This window comes from Typha angustifolia, chromosome 4 (assembly GCF_048772165.1).
Source record: "Typha angustifolia cultivar Huaian chromosome 4, ASM4877216v1, whole genome shotgun sequence".
Classification (NCBI taxonomy): domain Eukaryota; kingdom Viridiplantae; phylum Streptophyta; class Magnoliopsida; order Poales; family Typhaceae; genus Typha; species Typha angustifolia.
The window spans coordinates 8,762,482-8,779,903 of NC_133242.1; the positions used below are offsets into that span (position 1 = coordinate 8,762,482).

Sequence of the window (17,422 nt, forward strand, 5' to 3'; positions counted from 1 at the left end):
AACCCATTAACTCATCTTCTCCCTCATGCAACCAATCCAATCCCTTTTCCCTATCTCTCTCAAATCCCTAGCAGAACACCTCCCACCGCCCGCCCTACCTTCCATTTTGGACAATTCGAATCGAGATCAGTCAAATTGGCCAATCCATTTCAGCAACGCAAGACACCTCCCACCGCTCGCTCTACCTTCCATTTTGGACGATTCGGATCAAGATCAGTCGAATTGGCCAATCCATTTCAGCAATGCAAATTGGGATCGATCGATACTTCAATCCATGATTTGAAGTTTGTCCATGGTTTTAAGGCCCATAAACCTTTAGATCTTCTCCTGATACCTCATTCTAGAGTCTTTGATCGACAAAAGAATTTGCAGATCATGTTCTTTCATTACATCACATGTTGGAAATTATGTCATGGTTTGTGTCAAACCCAACGTTCTAAGTATTGGTTACAAGATCGGTTGTTTGAGAAAACAATATGGATCATTCATATCAACTATATCGGCAATTCTTTTTGGCAATACAAATCAAGATCGGCCAATATCATAGTCATACTTAAATAATTTCCATCTGCAAAGAAGTTGCAAACCCATAATGCTGGACTTTTCCAGATATTGAAACGTGTAGGACCTAATGCCAATATTATTGATATTTCTTTTAATTATGGCATCAGTTCCAATTTTAATATTGAGTACTTAGTTGCTTATAAACCTCCTTCGACTATCCAAGTGATCTTTATGACACACCTACTTCTACCCCTCCAGATATCTCTATTTTTGACCCTACCCACTTCCTCTTTTTCATCCACGCGAAAGGAAAGGATAGAGGCTATTTTGGATTAACAGATAGCATCTAATATCGATGAAGTTCATTGTTTCCTAGTTCGTTAGAGAGATCATCCAAATTTTGATAGATGGATTACTCGATAGGAGCTACAACATATCAATCCAGACATCTTAGAGTTCTACCAGAGCTGTCCTCAGTCCCACTTGATTGAGTCGAGTCTCTCTGGCGTAAGAAAACCTAGTGCAAACACCACCTTTAGACATGTGTACTCGTGCAGATGCAAAAGGACAGCCCACCATGTGACACTCTTGCTGGGCGACAAATCATGAGAGAGGGACTTTTATCTTGAGGGAATTTTGGTGTTTTATGTTGCGGTATTGTAATCTATTTCTCGTTTGTTCCTTTCACCTCTATAAAAGCTTGAGATGTTTTGTTAAGGGTTAATGAATAATTTGATAATTTGAGGTTGTCTACTCTTTCTTATCAGTGAATTCCAACACCCCATTAGTGGATTCAGCAAGTTTTTGTTATTTATTTTTTGCATGTACTCTCGTTCTACATCAATTAAATCATTCTAAATTCCAAACAGCATAGCAAGATGACAAGCAAAATAGTTGGTGCTTCACTTAATATAAAGCAAGATTAAATATTTTATCAGTTCCATAACTTTGCTTTTTAACACCATATTAATTCAGCACATACAAGATAGAAATATGTCTACAGTAAGTAGACATAACAAAGATAATGTTTCTTCAAAAAAAAAAAAGGAATTATAATGGTATATCGCTAATCATTCTGAAACTCTGAAACCTTATACAATTGTTGTACCTTACCTGAATGTAGTGTATCCCACTTATCTTTGTCGGAGTGCTCATTAATTCCAAGACAGACACACCATTAGGTTTTGTAAAGTCCAGAAACCTAGAAGAGCCATTTGAGCTTTCCACAAAGCTCCACCTTCCTGTAACTCAGGATTATCACAAGAACAATTAGACTCTAGAATCATCTTTCCGGAGATGCTCCTTATACATATTCACAGAACAGTAAGAAGTAAGTAAACTCTCTCGCAGGTCACATTTTGCATAATAATATCGTTTCTCATGCTTCATGACATACTAATTTAGGATCCTATGTCAAACTTCAACTTTAATTGTAATTTTCTTGAGCAATCTTTTATGAAATATATCGACAAAAAGATGCAATAGAAAGTTCTATGATTTTATAGTTCCAATCTAGTACCAACAATTGCACGAAGGATCTCTAAGATACATTAAGAAGATCCACCAAAATGACATTTCCAAGATCCTGGAAAGATGGGTTATTATCTACCAAGAATAAAGGGAAATTGTATTGTATCCAACCACTTTAGCTTGGAGAAAAGAATTCTTATGAAAACAACCATCAGAATAGTAACGATTCATCATTTATTTTACTTAGTAGTCAGAATTTGAATAGCTAAATAATGCAATTTAGGTCTCCCAAGGAATTCAAAGAATATAGTGAGTCTCTTATAACCTTCCCGATTTCAACTCATGTAATTTAGCTGTTTCGTTATACTTTCTCATTGAGGCCTCTCCTATTAAGGTGTTGCGGATGATCATTATTGATTAGAATTCTGTCTTTTAACTTTTCTGATTGTACCAAAAAAGGATAAGGTGGCCATGGATGTATAAATGGGTTTAGAAAGATTGAGTGTTTGGTTGTACACTAGAATAGTGGTATCATTATTATCTTTGATGTGACAAAAAAAAAAGCAATGGGTTTAGATGTCAAATGACCAAATTACTCTTTATAGTTGACGGATGAGGAGAGAAGAGAAGGATTGAGATGATAGTTAATTAAAACGATGTATTTTTAAAAGCAAAATGGTAATTGGACTTTGTTAATAAGTGTAAAATAGTTGATGGATGAATAGAGGAGAGAGGAGAATGGGTCTTTTAAGTAGGTTGTCCCTAAACCCATTTTACCTTATTTTAAGGGAAAAAAAAACTCAATCCAAACGCAGCCAAGAGTCTCAAAGTTGTGCGCCTCGTTATTGTTTATTTCATTAATGTAGAATTATGTCTCCATCACTTGTGTCTTCTGATATGCTAGCAAGATTGTATAATGAGCACCTAACTCAGATTGTATAATTAGTTAATTACATATTGATACAACTAGAGCTGGATCAAATTGTATTGAAAGGAATAAATTTACTTGAAAAAATAAGGCTTTCTGCCCGGGGGCGTTCGAACACCAGGAACTCGCATTCGAACACACCATTCAAACGCCTACACGCGTTCACAAAGACAGAGAACGAGATTTACGCGTTCGAATGACCTCGGGCCTATTCAAACGCCTGCACGCGTTCGCAAAGACAGAGAATAAATTTTGCACGTTCAAACATGCCACGACGAGAACGCTTAGTTTTTTAGAGATTTATTTTATTGTTTGGGTCAAAAGGGTAGCCTCTAAGTACCGTGGAGTGTACCATAATTGGATTATATTATGAATGAATCTTCTTTCTCTCTATCTCCCTTCCTCTCTCTCCCTCCTCGACCCCTAACTTCATGTCGACTCCTAGTCGATATCAGCTAGATCCTTCCCCTCGTCTATCGCTACTCTACTTCTTCTAGGAGCAACCCCCTTCTCCCCCCTCATCCGACCTCTTCTTTAATCACACATATCCCGATCACTATATTCATTCCACCTTCATTCCTTCCACCACCATTAAAGAGCTTCCTTCAATCCAAATACCCAATCTAAATCTCTCTTGAGTTTGGTTTGTAACACATATTTTTGTAAACAAAAGCTTCGTAGTCAAATATGGTTTTTTATATCCCGATTCAGTGGAAGAACGAAAGTGCAAGTATATATGCAGTAGGGCAACTACATGAAGCATTTATCTAGAACCTTAAAAATTAAAATCACTCAAAAGATAAAATACAACAATAACAATAACAAATAACAACAACAATAATAATAAGAATTAGTATTCAAGAAATAAAAATGAAAATTTGTAAAGATAGAATGCTAATGGCAATGGGAGAGGGTAGGATCAATTGTTAGTCTTACTTACCTTTTGTAGGTTCTTCTGGAGAAATTCTCATTGGAGTGAATGATAAGAAATTGGCTGTGCTTGACTGGAAATTTGGACTTATGCTATTTCTGTGAATATATGCAGCAGAGATAATCAGGTTAATTGGGTTTTGACTAATGTGTATGGCCTAGAGCCAGTTATTATTTTCATCCTTATCTTTTTTACACTTGCCGTTGGATTGTCTTTCTCTTCGTAGGAGTAAATCTTAACCGTAGATCCCTTTCAAGCATTCAAACCTTAGCCACCTCCTACCTCCAACAGCCACCCTATTACACAGCCGTCCACCACCACCCTTGGCCGTCCATCACCCTCCGACGACTGCCACAACATTGAAATTACCGTTCTGCCCTCCCTGACCTATCTCCACTATTTTATTTTTATCTTTTCATCCCGATCTCCGATTTAGATGAAACCAGAGCCATTAGAACCCTAACTCACGAGGCTAACTCCACCTAAATTTTCATAATCATCCTACGGACGGATCGTTCCAGATCTGGTCCGTAACACCCCCAAGAATGGAAAAATAAAGTTCTCTGGGATGATCTTAAGGAGATAAAGAAAACTAGAATGGAAAGTATTGGCTATTGAGGGGGAGGATTTCAATGCTACAAGATTTAAAAGAGATAGAAAAGAAAAAAAAATCTTGCACTAAAGATAGGAGAATTTTCAACAATATTATTAATGATTTGAAAATTATGGAGATTAGATTGTCTGGCAGAAGATTCTCTTGAACAAATATGAGAGAAAATCCTATTTTTACTCTCTTAGATAGAGTTTTTACCTCCACTGAGTGGGAGAGTTGTTATCATTTAACTGTGATTAAAGCATTACCAAAGATTTACTCTAACCATGTTTCTTTGCTAGTGGATACTGGAGATATGGGTTATAAGTTCACTCTTTCAAACTAGAACATTTTTGGTTCTGTAAGGCTGAGTTTGATGAACTCATAAAGAAATGGTGGTCTCGCAAGACTGTAGGTGTTCCACTATTGATGTCTAGGCTAAGAAGATTAAAAAATTAAGACAAAGTATGAGAGAGTGGAGTAAAAATTCTAAAAAATAAGGATCAGGCTCAAAAAAATAATTTGCTTCAGATTGTCAATCTGTTAGACATTCTGGAGGAAAATAGACAATTGTCTAAGGAGGAAGCTCAAAATAGAGAAAATGCAGTGATTCAATTATATCAACTGTATAAAGAGAAGGAAATGAGATGGCAACAAAGATCTAGACAGTTATGGCTGACTACTAATGATCTCAATACTGCTTTCTTTCATAAGGTGGTATTTTTTCAATTCAAATTGATGGTGAACAATCCATGAATCAAAAGGCTATTAGAGAGCATATGACTAATCATTACAAACAGTTGTTTGGAACTGTAAGCATCTGGAGATTATTGATGACTGAGGAAATTTGATCTCATGACAAATTGGAGGTAAATAAAGTTGAGGCTTTAGTGGCTCCTTTCAATGAAAAGGAGATTTATGAGGCTATGTTTCATATGGCAAAAAATAAAGTTCCTGGGCTTGATGGTTTTGGGATGAAATTTTTTCATCATATTTTGGGACAATATTAAGACGGAGATTATTGATTCGTTTAATGCTTTAATTCTAGGGATTGAACTGTGTTATAATTTGCCTAATTCCTAAGAAGAATAGAGCAGACATGGTGGACTTTAGGCCTATCAATTTGTTGAATTACAACTACAAGCTGATTACAAAGGTGTTAACTAACATATTATGTCATGTGATTAATGAGTTAATCACTGATTATAAAAGTGCATTTATTAAAGGCGAATACATTCTTGACAGCATGGTTAGTGCTTGTGAAATAATTTTTGGGGTTAAAAAGCAGAAGACTGAAGACATTATATTGAAGATAGATGGGATTTCTGGCTAATATTTTAAAAAGGAGGTAATTTTCTAAAAAGTGGATTAGTTGGGTGATGCAGTCTGGTACAATTGGTTCTTTTTTAGTAAATCTGAATGGTGAGTTAGGAAAGTATTTTAAATGTAAAAAAGGATTGAGGTAAGAAGATCCACTATCTCCTTATCTTTTTGTGCTGAGCTAAATAGGATGCTAACTAAAGCAAAACAATTTGGTCTAATTACTGGATTAGGAACTGATGTTTATGAGAAGGACATCACTAATCTTCAGTATGCTAATAATATTTTCTTTCTGAAAACTAACAATAAGAAGGTGTTGGTTTTAAAGTTTTTACTTATAGTTTTGAAGCAGTTTAAAAATAAACATTGAAAAAAGTTCTTTAGTTTATCTGGTAAAGAATAAGGAGAAATGTTAAGAATTGTCGTCGTTGTTAAATTGTAGGTGGAGGAGCTTCCAATAAAATATTTAGTCAATGATATTATGTCTGTTAAAGTCTCACTATACAATTATTAAGACATTCATGATCAGTAGATACTGATTTTTGTTCAAAAAATTGTGCAACAACAGAACATTCAGAAATCTCAAACAAAAACATCTCAGACACCTAACAATAACAAGGTTGGCTTTGTTAATTTCTTTATACACAATCATCTTTCATCTTAACTAAAAGGTCAGTAAAAGAATGGTTAATCTTTGCTTGCCTGATTCAACCTACAGTCTTCATAAACTATTCCTCTATTTTCACTGTATTCGCGCTCAAAAACCAAAAGATATTTCTTCCAGTAAAGATCTCTTTAATTCTTACTTAATCTTGCTCCATGATTAGCAACTCAAGCTTGGCAAGAGTAGTAACTTTCTCAAAATTTGCTTCATGGCACTATAATCTTTAGATGTTTGTCTAAGTTCTTCAAATCTTTATATCTCTATAAGCTAAATCAAATTAACAAACAACTTTGTTGGAGAGAACAACTCTTTTGGCAGCTACTCAAATATAAGCATCTTTCATAAGTTATAACCTTCTGATGCAGACCGATCGGGTTAGCTCGAATCATATTAAGAGGACGTTGGACTCGATAGATCAAGTCTAGTTATCTTAATTATTATGTTTATGTGATTTAGTTCCTAGTAGGTTATAATTTTATTTTATTAGCTAAATCTAGCTCTATACAGTTTCAGGAAAATATTCAAAAGATATTCGTCAGGTATCCAAATATTAGTAAACCACCAAGAGCAGATCGACAACCTTATGATTTAAAACTTTCGTATCCAAAGTTTCTGAAGATTCAGACTCTATCTTGGGCAAAACAAATGACTAATCCAAGATAAATAAAAAAAACTGGTTTAGTTAAGTTTGTATATGACTTTTGATTTATTCTTTATAAATAGGGTCTTATGGCTTGTATCTTAGTTATTCAGGCTTGAATGAATCGTATTGAATGAATTAGCTTTGCCACAAGACTCTTCTCCCTCGACTCCTTCCTCTCGTGCGACCTCATTCTTTATCGCCGAGCATCATCCTCGACCGCGATTAATGTCATCACCGCCTTTCCCTTATGTCAGATCAGCCCTCTCGTCCCTGAGAGTACAGTCCACTGCTTCTACTTCATCTAGCGTTATGTTTTATCTCACGACCGCTGCCATCTTCCACCTTCCATAACCCTAACCTTAACCACAACTTCATTATCCACCTTTCACGTCCATCTCGCCACACCTTAACCTTTGGTCAATATTTCGATCATATCTCTTGATTTACTCATCTGATCGATTTGATTCTAGTTGCGTTGCATCCCTAACTTCCAAAGGAACAACTCACCAGAATTTAAGTCTTTTTAACGATTAGATCGATCGGCATTGTTCGTCAAAGTTTCGTATTCAAATCTATCTAGAAAACCGATACGAATCGGGTCAAGCCAGTTTGTACCACCTTCTTGTTTGGTTTCACATGGAACTCTTTGCTTAGTAGTTAGTAACACAGAATTAAGGTTTTCTTAACTATCTTTTGGTGCAAAATTATGTAAAATAACTTTGTTAGAGTCTATAAGGACAATTATTTCTTCTAATCTTCTTCTTCTTCTTCCTTTTCTGTTTTCTTCCTTTCAACAATTTGCACAATACTTTCTGCTGAATTAAATTCAATACTTTCTTCTTTCTTTCTCAAATCAAATGTCATCTTCAATCTGATCTACTCCACTTTTTAGTTGAAAATTTTCAATTTGACTCAGACATTAAGCAAAACAAAACTAAATTACAGCATTACTACAAGAAAACCCACAAAATCGAAATCCATATCACATAGATCTGTCATTAAAAATGTTTAGTTGTTCACTTCAAAAAATAAAACCTCTGGATCAATACTTAACAATGAAAGAAACAGAAAACAGGAACACAATTTTGAGGACATATACATAGAATAGATATCTGTTGAAAGCCTGAACCAAAATTCGAGATATAGAAACACTTAATCATTTTCTTGTGTAAAATTCACTACAAGGAGATGAAAAGGATACTGACCTTTATATGTTCCTGTAATATTCCATGGAGAATAGGAATTTAGCTCATTGTCATCTCTTTTAAGGAAAGCATGCTGTAGAAGGAAGCAGTTACTAAATCAATTGACTACTAGACAATCAGAATGCTAGTACAAATAAAAGTCAAGATATTCTATTATGAAACAAAGAGTAGTATTAACTTCTCTCAAATGTCAAATAAATAATGAAATTCTTTATTCAAGAGAAAAAGAGGAGTAAGAGTGCATTCCTTTGGCTTGCATAATTAGGATTTAAATGTATCCCAAAGAATCTGTTTACCAAAGACAGAAGCCAATAAAAGGGAAAATTCAAATTCATCGTACTTCATAATATAAGCCATTTAGGTCATACTGGTATCATAAAAGCAATATAAATTAGCACTTCTTAAGACTCCACATAAAATAACGAAATGTATCATCTTATTAAATCAACATTCAGATCAAAGGATATTGGGACATATAACGTTACCAAGTTATTTGCTTACTGCATTACCCTATTCAAATGCTTTTCAACAAATCAAGAATAATCATCATCAAGCCTCAAGTTGATATAGTCATAACTTCTGATAGGATTGCTCATCACTCATAGAAGTGGCAATAGAACAAGCTTTGCCATGCTTGGGTCAAGTCAAAATTTCAACTCATAATCAAGCCATAATAGAGTTTATATTAGGATTCTAGGAAACACACAGACCAACGGATCTCAACCCATCAGCCAAGCTAAAGAAATGTAGAAATTAAAAAATTAGACTGGGCTTTGGGGAGATGTAAAGGAGATGCCAACAGAAAGAACAATATTGGAAAATGACCTAAGCATTTAGCTTTCTCCTTTTTTGCAAACCTAGCATCTAACTCCATCCCAAATCTAAATTATGAACTATGGTGAACCGTGAATGCACAAAATTGGTAATTGCAAGCTGCAACACCTAATCACTAGTCAATATTAGTGTGTCACTATCCATTCTTCATATCAACACAAGAATCAAAAAAATAAAACGGGCATCCTAGTGCATAGATGCTCCCAACAACGCAAGGTCTCAGAAGGGGAAGATGTCTATAGTTTATCCCTAATTACTAAAGAAGTTATTTCCTAATTTGACCCACAACCTCTTAAATGCAAGTGCAAATCTTACGTATCACACCTAGTGAATTAGTGATGCTCTCTCATATTAACACAAGACTATGACAGTTAATTGATGTGATTCATTCTCTTCTTGAAAATAGTATTTGCAATCAGAGGACTGTAGGACAAAGAAAAACCCAAAATTATTTCTCATATATCATTCTTCTGTCCATAACCAAGGCCTTCAAGTACTGTTTCATATCCCCCTCTTGTTTTTCTTATGGGACCATTCAGTCAACTCCTATACAAAATTTCTCATAGTCAGATATCCTTCTTTCATCCAAATCTTCCCAAAATTCTCACTGTATAAGGTCAGCCACTCCTACTTGAGGGGCATAAGCACAAACGATCTTCAGTATTTCTACACCTTATACAGTTTCATTGCATTACTCCATCTTCTACTCTACTTCTGCAATATTGTCTTACAGATCGTTATCCACAATTATGCCTACCCCATTCAGTATTTTTCCTTTATCCATTTATAAAAGCTCATAACCACTACTTTCAATATTCCTAGATCTTCTCCTACCCATCTGGTGAAAAACAAAAAAATCGTGGTGTGGAAAAAAGATAGCGGTGAAAAAATATTCCTGCACGGTAAAAAAATATATTTAAAAAAAAAAAAAAAAAAAAACAGAAGAGGACCATCCCAAAGCTCTCTATGACACCCTACACTGTTACAAATATGCAGTCCGAACATGATAATTATTCACAATTCACTAAACTATTCACAAACCAAACGACATTTCGATGCACTTCCATCATAAAACCAACATATGCTCCAATTCCACCTTAAAAAGATAGCTGTGTGGTAAATCCGCAAGTAAAACGCGCTTAAAGAAAGCTTTGCAAATAAATAATAATGATAATAATAACTCTGAATTCTCCCCACTTACCACAAAAAAGAACGCAGAAAACCAACAAAATTAAGAACCAAAAAGTAGCCAAAAGACACAAACCTCATCGCCCCAAGACCCAGAAACGACCGAAGCCCTCTCCCTGAGAGGCCTCAACGCCTCCAGATGCCGAATTAACCCAATAAAGAGCAGCAAAACGATGACTCCCATTTCCGGCACCAATCGCCGATTCCTCCGACCTCAAGCTGGCAACATAAGAGGACGGATTCCAGAATACGCTCAGACCAAGAAGAGGAGGTTGCTTGCGAAGGAGTCAACTACCAACCAAACCCAAAAATAATAGAAGAGACTAGGAGAGGTGAAAAAGAGATTAGAGAAAGGGAGAGCTCAACGAACTGACGAGAAAACTACGACTCCCCTACCAAAATTACAACGTTGACCGCTCATCGTCGGAATAGTAATTTGAGAGCGAGAAATCGGTCAAAGGAGAAGAGGCGTGGAGAATTTTCTCGGTCGGGATTGGAATAATGGAATCGAATCGGCGACGGAGGGACTTCGTTTTCGTTTCGTTTTGGTGGGGGTGTGGGGGGAGGTCGCGAGAAAAGAAGAGAAGGGTAAGATTCTCTGCGTGCAGGGATGTAGGAATTTGTTAAGTCTGCGTACTTGGTCGTTCGTGACTGACTGTTGCATAAAGTTCCTGCATCGGATTGCCGAGAATCTGTCCCGTGTTTGGGGTTGGTTTAGTGTAGGTGGCTGGCGCTTAGTTGTGAGAACGTTGTTGTATTACTTGTATATGTAGAATTAGTTAGGGCAATAATAATAATTTGGTTAGTATTTGAGTATTACTCAATGATGGCTAATCTATGTTTAAACAGACAAGATTTAATTGAGTCTCTTACCAAACTAGTACTCCCTATGAACTTTTTCTTACCGGTTTGGTCTATAAATCAAACTTATTTTATTGAACACAGCCGGTTAAAATAGTTGAATGGTAAAACACTTTACTTTTCAAGATTTTTACAGTAAATTTAAATATTGAAAAGTTTAGCAATTTATTTTTAAAAAGAATTTGATGAAGTTTTCTTTGAATATAAACAACCACTTAAAATGTTCATTATTTTAATTAAAAATGCCGAACATTAAAGCATTTTTACCATTCAGCAATTCATTTGGAAAAAAGAAAATCCACCAAAGTGTTTTGAACAAAAGACACTGAAATTTTATGCATTTTTTTTGTTTAGTTAAACGCTCATTATCCACGCAATATACATATGTATTTGGAGGTTTGGGTGTTTCAAGATTAGTTAAGTCTACCAAATCGATAAGGGAACCACTATATATAACATGTGGTGCGCCCTTATTCTGGATCATCTTAGATTATTGAATTAATTTTGATCTCGACTTCTTCCTCCTTACTTGACTACCTCCAAAACCGTGGCTGACCCTAGCACCATCTAGGGCTACTCACTCTACCGCCTACCTCCTCGTCCAACTGACACCTCTCAATCCTAAAAGACGACCCACTCCTTTTACATATCCCTTTCTCTATTATCCTGCACCTACACTCATACCGCCCACTATCTGCACTCAGCACGCGTTGCTTAGGTCATGCTTCACCACTACCATGTCAACCTCTTTTCACTATCCATTCTAATAGATTCGTCCATCATCTTGAATTTATCACATCTGAGAGTGACAAAATATAATTAATCTTATAATTTAAGCTTGTTGTGGCCCGCTTCTTAGAAGGATTAATGAAGTTGTCTAACAAATTACTTATATATTAGGGAATGCTAAATCCTTTATCTATTATATTATTAATTTATAGGCTCATAATGTATCAAAAAGAAAGTAGATCAATATTATTATCATCTAATTAATAATATTAAATTCATATGAGTCAAGTTGGATCATTAGAGACTTAATAGCCTTAATATCAAGGGATTTTATATAATTTTGACTTAAAATTTTCAAAATATTATAATTGACACTACATTATTTAGAATATTATAATTGCCACAGAAATCCTCCTTATGTTCATTTAAAAATGTCATTCTATTAGTCAGTTGAACCCAAATAGTGATGATACAACTTACACCCCCAAAAAAGAACTATTTTATCATTGCATAAATCCAACTAAGAATAATTTAAAAGCCAACCCGGTATACCATCGTACAACCAAGTATATCTTATTTTATGTGAGACAAAAATTATTGTTAAATATATTTTACACTCTAAGCTTAAACGGAACGGTATTTATTATCTATCAGGAATATTCTGTTAAAAAATTAATCATAATGTCAACTCTAATAAACGAGTTAAAACATTTAGGATTTGAATCGGTCAAAAATTTTAAGAGAAATTTGCATATAGCACCCTATCTTTTGATAAAATTATAATTTACGTCCTATATTTTTACTATTTATAATAATTTAGCGAATAAGTGTTAGTTTTGTTAGTTAAACTTAACTAAACCTTTAGGTTAAGTTAACTATATTATTTTTAGAAATAAAAATATTTTAATTATTTTAGAAATAAAATATTTATTCTCGCGGTGTTAGTTTATTTCTAATGCAGAGTGTTTTCGGCATATATTTACTAAATCATATAGTTTAATTTATAAATAATAAAAATATAGTATATAAATTTCAATTTAATAAAAAGTAGGGTGTTATATGCAAACTTCTTTTGTAATTGATTCCCATCGAGATCTCGAACTCATCACCTTCCTTTTTCTCTCCCCTCTCTCTCTCTCTCCTCCACCGCGTTCTTCTATATGGTAACAAAACGTTTACCAAAACTAACACAGCGAAAGATACGTTAATCTTCTTTCCTTTGGTAGTACGTATCTCGGTCAGTATCCGGTTAATTCCTATATCTATTTATACTTCCGCCATCACCACCCACAACTTACTTGAAACTCTCATGTGCATGGAGTCAGAGAAGGCCTCTTGCTCCAGTGACGTCGTCGCCTTCTTCATGGCGAACGAGGAGATGAGAGGAATAGTGGGAGGGCAAGGTGGCCATGGCGGCCAGCATGGTGGTGGCTTCGTCGTAAGGATGATGACCGACGAGCAGATCCAACAACTCCGGAAGCAGATCTCCATCTACGCCGTCCTCACCGAGCAGCTCATCGAGATGTACTACGCCGTTCTGGCGTCGCAGGAACCCACGGCGGCCGCCGGTACTCTCCTTCTTCCTCCTCCTCCTCCTCCTCCTCCTCCTCATTGTGAGCGTAGATTTGAGGGGATAAATTCCTTTTTTTTTTACCTTTTCATGCATGTGAAGCAGAATTAATTATTCTTAAACATCAAGACTTTTTAGGAGCTTAATTATTTATATAAAAAAAAAAGCTCTTAAACGTTGGGCTTTTGAAACTGAGTTATTAAAAAAATACCAATATAAAATTACAAATAACACCTTACATTTTGACTATAAGTGTATCAAGCCACACCCTTAAATTTAATTCAACTAAGAAAGCATCATTCCATCATTAACTCTTTCATTTACTATGACTTTTGAGATTAGATAAATAGTGGCTTTAGATTCGTCGATCTCATGGGATTTGATGCTTGGTAGAAGATATTTTTATTTCTAAAATATCTGATGGCCAGGTTAGATAATATATTTGTTTATCAAATGCCAGATTAGATTATATCTATCAATCAAGTACTACAGTGTGACTCGTTAATTTTTTTAAGCAAATAAGAGGTTTTATCTTCAAAAAAATGAAAAGAGAGGGTTTTATTTGTAATATAATAAATATAGGGTGTTATTTGTAATTTTCTCTAATAACTTTTTATGGGAGAGATTGTTTGATTTTACAATGGATTGGATCATATTATATTTGTGATGAAATTATCTAAGATTACTAGATGCTACATAAGCTTTGTTTTCAGAGATTTAAATTTGCTGGAAAGGAATAAAGCCTGCAAGAGAAATCTTAGACACCCACTTCACATCTTGTGCCGAGATTCAAAGTTTTAAAAGACGGTAAGGATTAAAAAAAATAAAGAAATCATATTTAGAAAAGACATTAAAATTAAAGTCTACACTCCAAACAATATACTAATCATCAACATGTAAAATAATATGATTTTCAAAGTAAATCTGATGTACAGCAACGTCTTGATTGTAGAGTTGAGAAGAAAAAGTAGTGAGAAATAATTAAACCCGAGGAATCTACCGATCGAGGTATCGGACCGACGTTGGAATCCAACAAACACTCAATAGACAAAAGCTCTTAAAATATTCATTAACCCATAAAAGATGATTACAAGTCTTTATATAGGCCAAATACAGTAAAAGATAAAAGACGAAAATAGCCCTAGAAGGTGACTAAAAGACAAAAGATGAAAAATAGCTCTAGAAGGTGACTAGTCACAACCCTCGTTAAGCCAAAGGGCCACGGGTGCAGACCTTTTATGCTTACGAGAATAAACGTAACAAAAAGTGGTGTCCCCACCAAAATCTACGTGTTAATATAAATTTTTGTAAGGGAAATTTACATATAACGCCTATTTTTAACCAAATTATGGTTTACATCATATATTTTTTTCTATTTATAAATCGAGTCCTATGATTTAGTAAATATGTGCAGAAAATATTTTGAGCTAAATTTAAACTAACACTTTGAGAAATAGAGTTATGTTATTTCTAAAATATTTAAAATGTTTTTATCTCTAAAATAACTAAAATGCTCTTAGTATGACTTAGTTAAGGGTATTTTCATAATTCTTTTAGTATAATTAATTTAACTCGGATGTTTAATTAAGTTTAACTAATATATTTAACATATGTTATTTTCTGTATATATGCTTTAAATTATAGGGTTCCATTTATAAATAGTAAAAATATAAGGTATAAATTATAATTTTATTAGAAGAGCCAGGCAATGCTAGATATTGATCCTCGATAGAACTGTGAATTCTACCAGAAAACATAAGTTTGTACACTCTTCTGCTGCCATGAAAAGCTTCAGTCTGAATGTTCTAGTTGCACTTGCTTTCTAACTAACATCTCATATACTCCTAAACTGTTTACATAGAGCTACTACTAACTACATCAACATCCTATGGCTATATTGATGAGCTTGCTGATTGATCTCCAGGACCAAGTCCTCTTCGGAGCCTCTACAATCCGCTGCTCGGACCGGGAGGCGCTAAGTTGACTGCGAGGCAACGATGGAGCCCGTCGCCGGTGCAGCTGGAGATCCTCGAGACCATTTTCCGACAAGGCCATGGTTCACCATGCAAACAGAAGATAAAAGAGATAACTGCAGAGGTAGCACGCCATGGCCGAGTCTCTGAAACGAATGTCTATAACTGGTTCCAGAATAGAAGAGCTCGTCTAAAGCGTAAGCAGCAGCAGCAGCAGGCTGCTACAGTTCATAGCAATTCCTCGACCAGGATGATAACAAATCTGGATAAAGATTACCATGATAACATTAATGTTCTGATGGTTGACAACTACTCAAATAATAGCACACAATGATCATATATGGTCATTGTCATCAGGAGAGTTCAGACTAAACGTCTCTCTCTTTTTCTTGGTTTGGTTGAAACTTGGAACATTAGCTCATTTAAATTTACTCACTTTTTCCCCATTATATTTAGTCATGGTAACTTAGAACTACTATTGGAGAAAGAAATTTAGAGGTAAATCTACTTTACCTCCTTATATTTTTGACAAAAATAGTTTATCTTCTTAACTCTGTTTTGTATCACTATACCTCTTTACACTTTCAACTAATTAGAAATAACAAAATAACTTAAATAACTCTGTTTCTATTAAATAAATATATATTGAGCAATAAGTTTACTATAACTTGTTGATATAAAATAAAAGTTTAAGATGATAAAAATAATTCTTATTCAAATTGATAATAATTTTTCAGTAAACGGCACTTCGCCCCGGAAAACTAAGAGTCACAACTTAGTTAAAATTACTAAGTGACATAATGATACAAAACAAAGCTTATTGGAGTAAATTGATTTTGGTATAAAGTAATAGGATTCTATACAAATTAATTATTTACTAAAAGAAATTTCTATTCATTAATAAATGAAGGGAATTATCAAATAATTTACGTATGTGACATAGTTAACCCAAAAGTAACCTAGACTTTGAGCATTTTCTTATTACCTATCCTTATATTATTTGTCATTCAAAATAACAGACGGTGTGGAGAAACTTATACATGGTTTTGAATAGTTGAAATTCAATTCAAAATTTTAAATTACATTATTTTAATTAGAAAATTTTAGTTTAAATAGAAAATCTATCTATCCTAATTAAACTAAAATCTGCAAATAGAAAGCACTATACATTTTACTAACCAGATCTAACACTACGGTATTTATGTAAATATTTAGAAAAAGTATAGGGTTCGAACTGTAAATATTTAAAATTTAAGGTGTAAACCAATAAAAGATGAAAGCGGGGTGTTAAATGAAAATTTCTCCTTGGGACCCACGAAAGGATTGCCTACGAAAGAAAAGAATGTACATCTCAAACAGCGGATGAATCCATATTTTGATTTGGAATATGTATTTGGATATAGACACAGGAGGTATAGCAAAATTTAAAATCATATCATAATAGAATGGTTACAAATATTTTTCAATATGGATTGGATAATTTTTTGATAGAAAATTGAATCTTAATTGGATGTAGATTGAATTGTAAAAGAATTATGACATTTTTTTGGATGCAATTAAGATAAAGTATTAATATTTAAAAAAATAAATAATTTTTTGACATGTCAAATATATATAAATTTAGTAAAATCAATCTCTAAAAACAATAAAGAATTTATTGATAAGAATATTCATATTCATAATTTAATAAGCAAATTAAAAATTGTAAATCATTCAAAGAATAATACGATTAAATGAATATCCATATCTGTATTAGAAAAATTATATCTGACTCGTATCGTTATTTTGATGTTTTTTACCGATTGGATCAGATAGAAATTTTTTATCCAAATCCGATCCGAATGGATCAGATATTAGTAAGTCGGACTCATTTTCACTCCTAGTGCAGATTTCAACTTACTTCCAAACACATTTTTTTTTTCTGATTATTACTATTTTTATTTTTCATAAAAAGTGAACCACCTAAAAAGAAATAAATAAGAACTAATTTACCCAACAAACTAAAAGAGT

At 34.0% G+C, this 17,422-nt stretch overlaps 2 protein-coding genes across 6 annotated transcripts in view; one reads left to right on the forward strand and one right to left on the reverse strand.

Moving 5' to 3' along the window:
* Nucleotides 1-10,833, reverse strand: part of LOC140759039 (transmembrane E3 ubiquitin-protein ligase FLY1-like) — a 35,909-nt gene extending 25,076 nt beyond the window's left edge. For 2 of the 5 annotated variants that reach the window (XR_012104197.1, XM_073095497.1), the window contains exons 1-3: nt 10,356-10,821; nt 8,258-8,330; nt 1,618-1,745 (exon numbers count right to left, since the gene is read on the reverse strand). Coding sequence is in view for 4 of the 5 variants with exons in the window: in XM_073095497.1 (XP_072951598.1) it covers nt 1,618-1,745; nt 8,258-8,330; nt 10,356-10,463 (309 nt within the window). In the remaining variant the exon portion in view is untranslated. Of the gene's footprint in view, nt 1-1,617; nt 1,746-8,257; nt 8,331-10,355 lie in introns of all 5 variants that reach the window. The other 3 variants (XM_073095496.1, XM_073095494.1, XM_073095495.1) reach the window with 3 other exon arrangements.
* Nucleotides 10,834-13,022: 2,189 nt separating this feature from the next.
* LOC140759652 (WUSCHEL-related homeobox 8-like) lies at nt 13,023-15,818 on the forward strand. Its single transcript, XM_073096267.1, has 3 exons — nt 13,023-13,106; nt 13,195-13,437; nt 15,364-15,818. Exons 2-3 carry the CDS (start codon nt 13,233-13,235, stop codon nt 15,744-15,746), a joined length of 588 nt encoding a protein of 195 aa, XP_072952368.1. The 5' UTR covers nt 13,023-13,106; nt 13,195-13,232; the 3' UTR covers nt 15,747-15,818.
* The last annotated feature ends 1,604 nt before the right edge of the window (nt 15,819-17,422 follow it).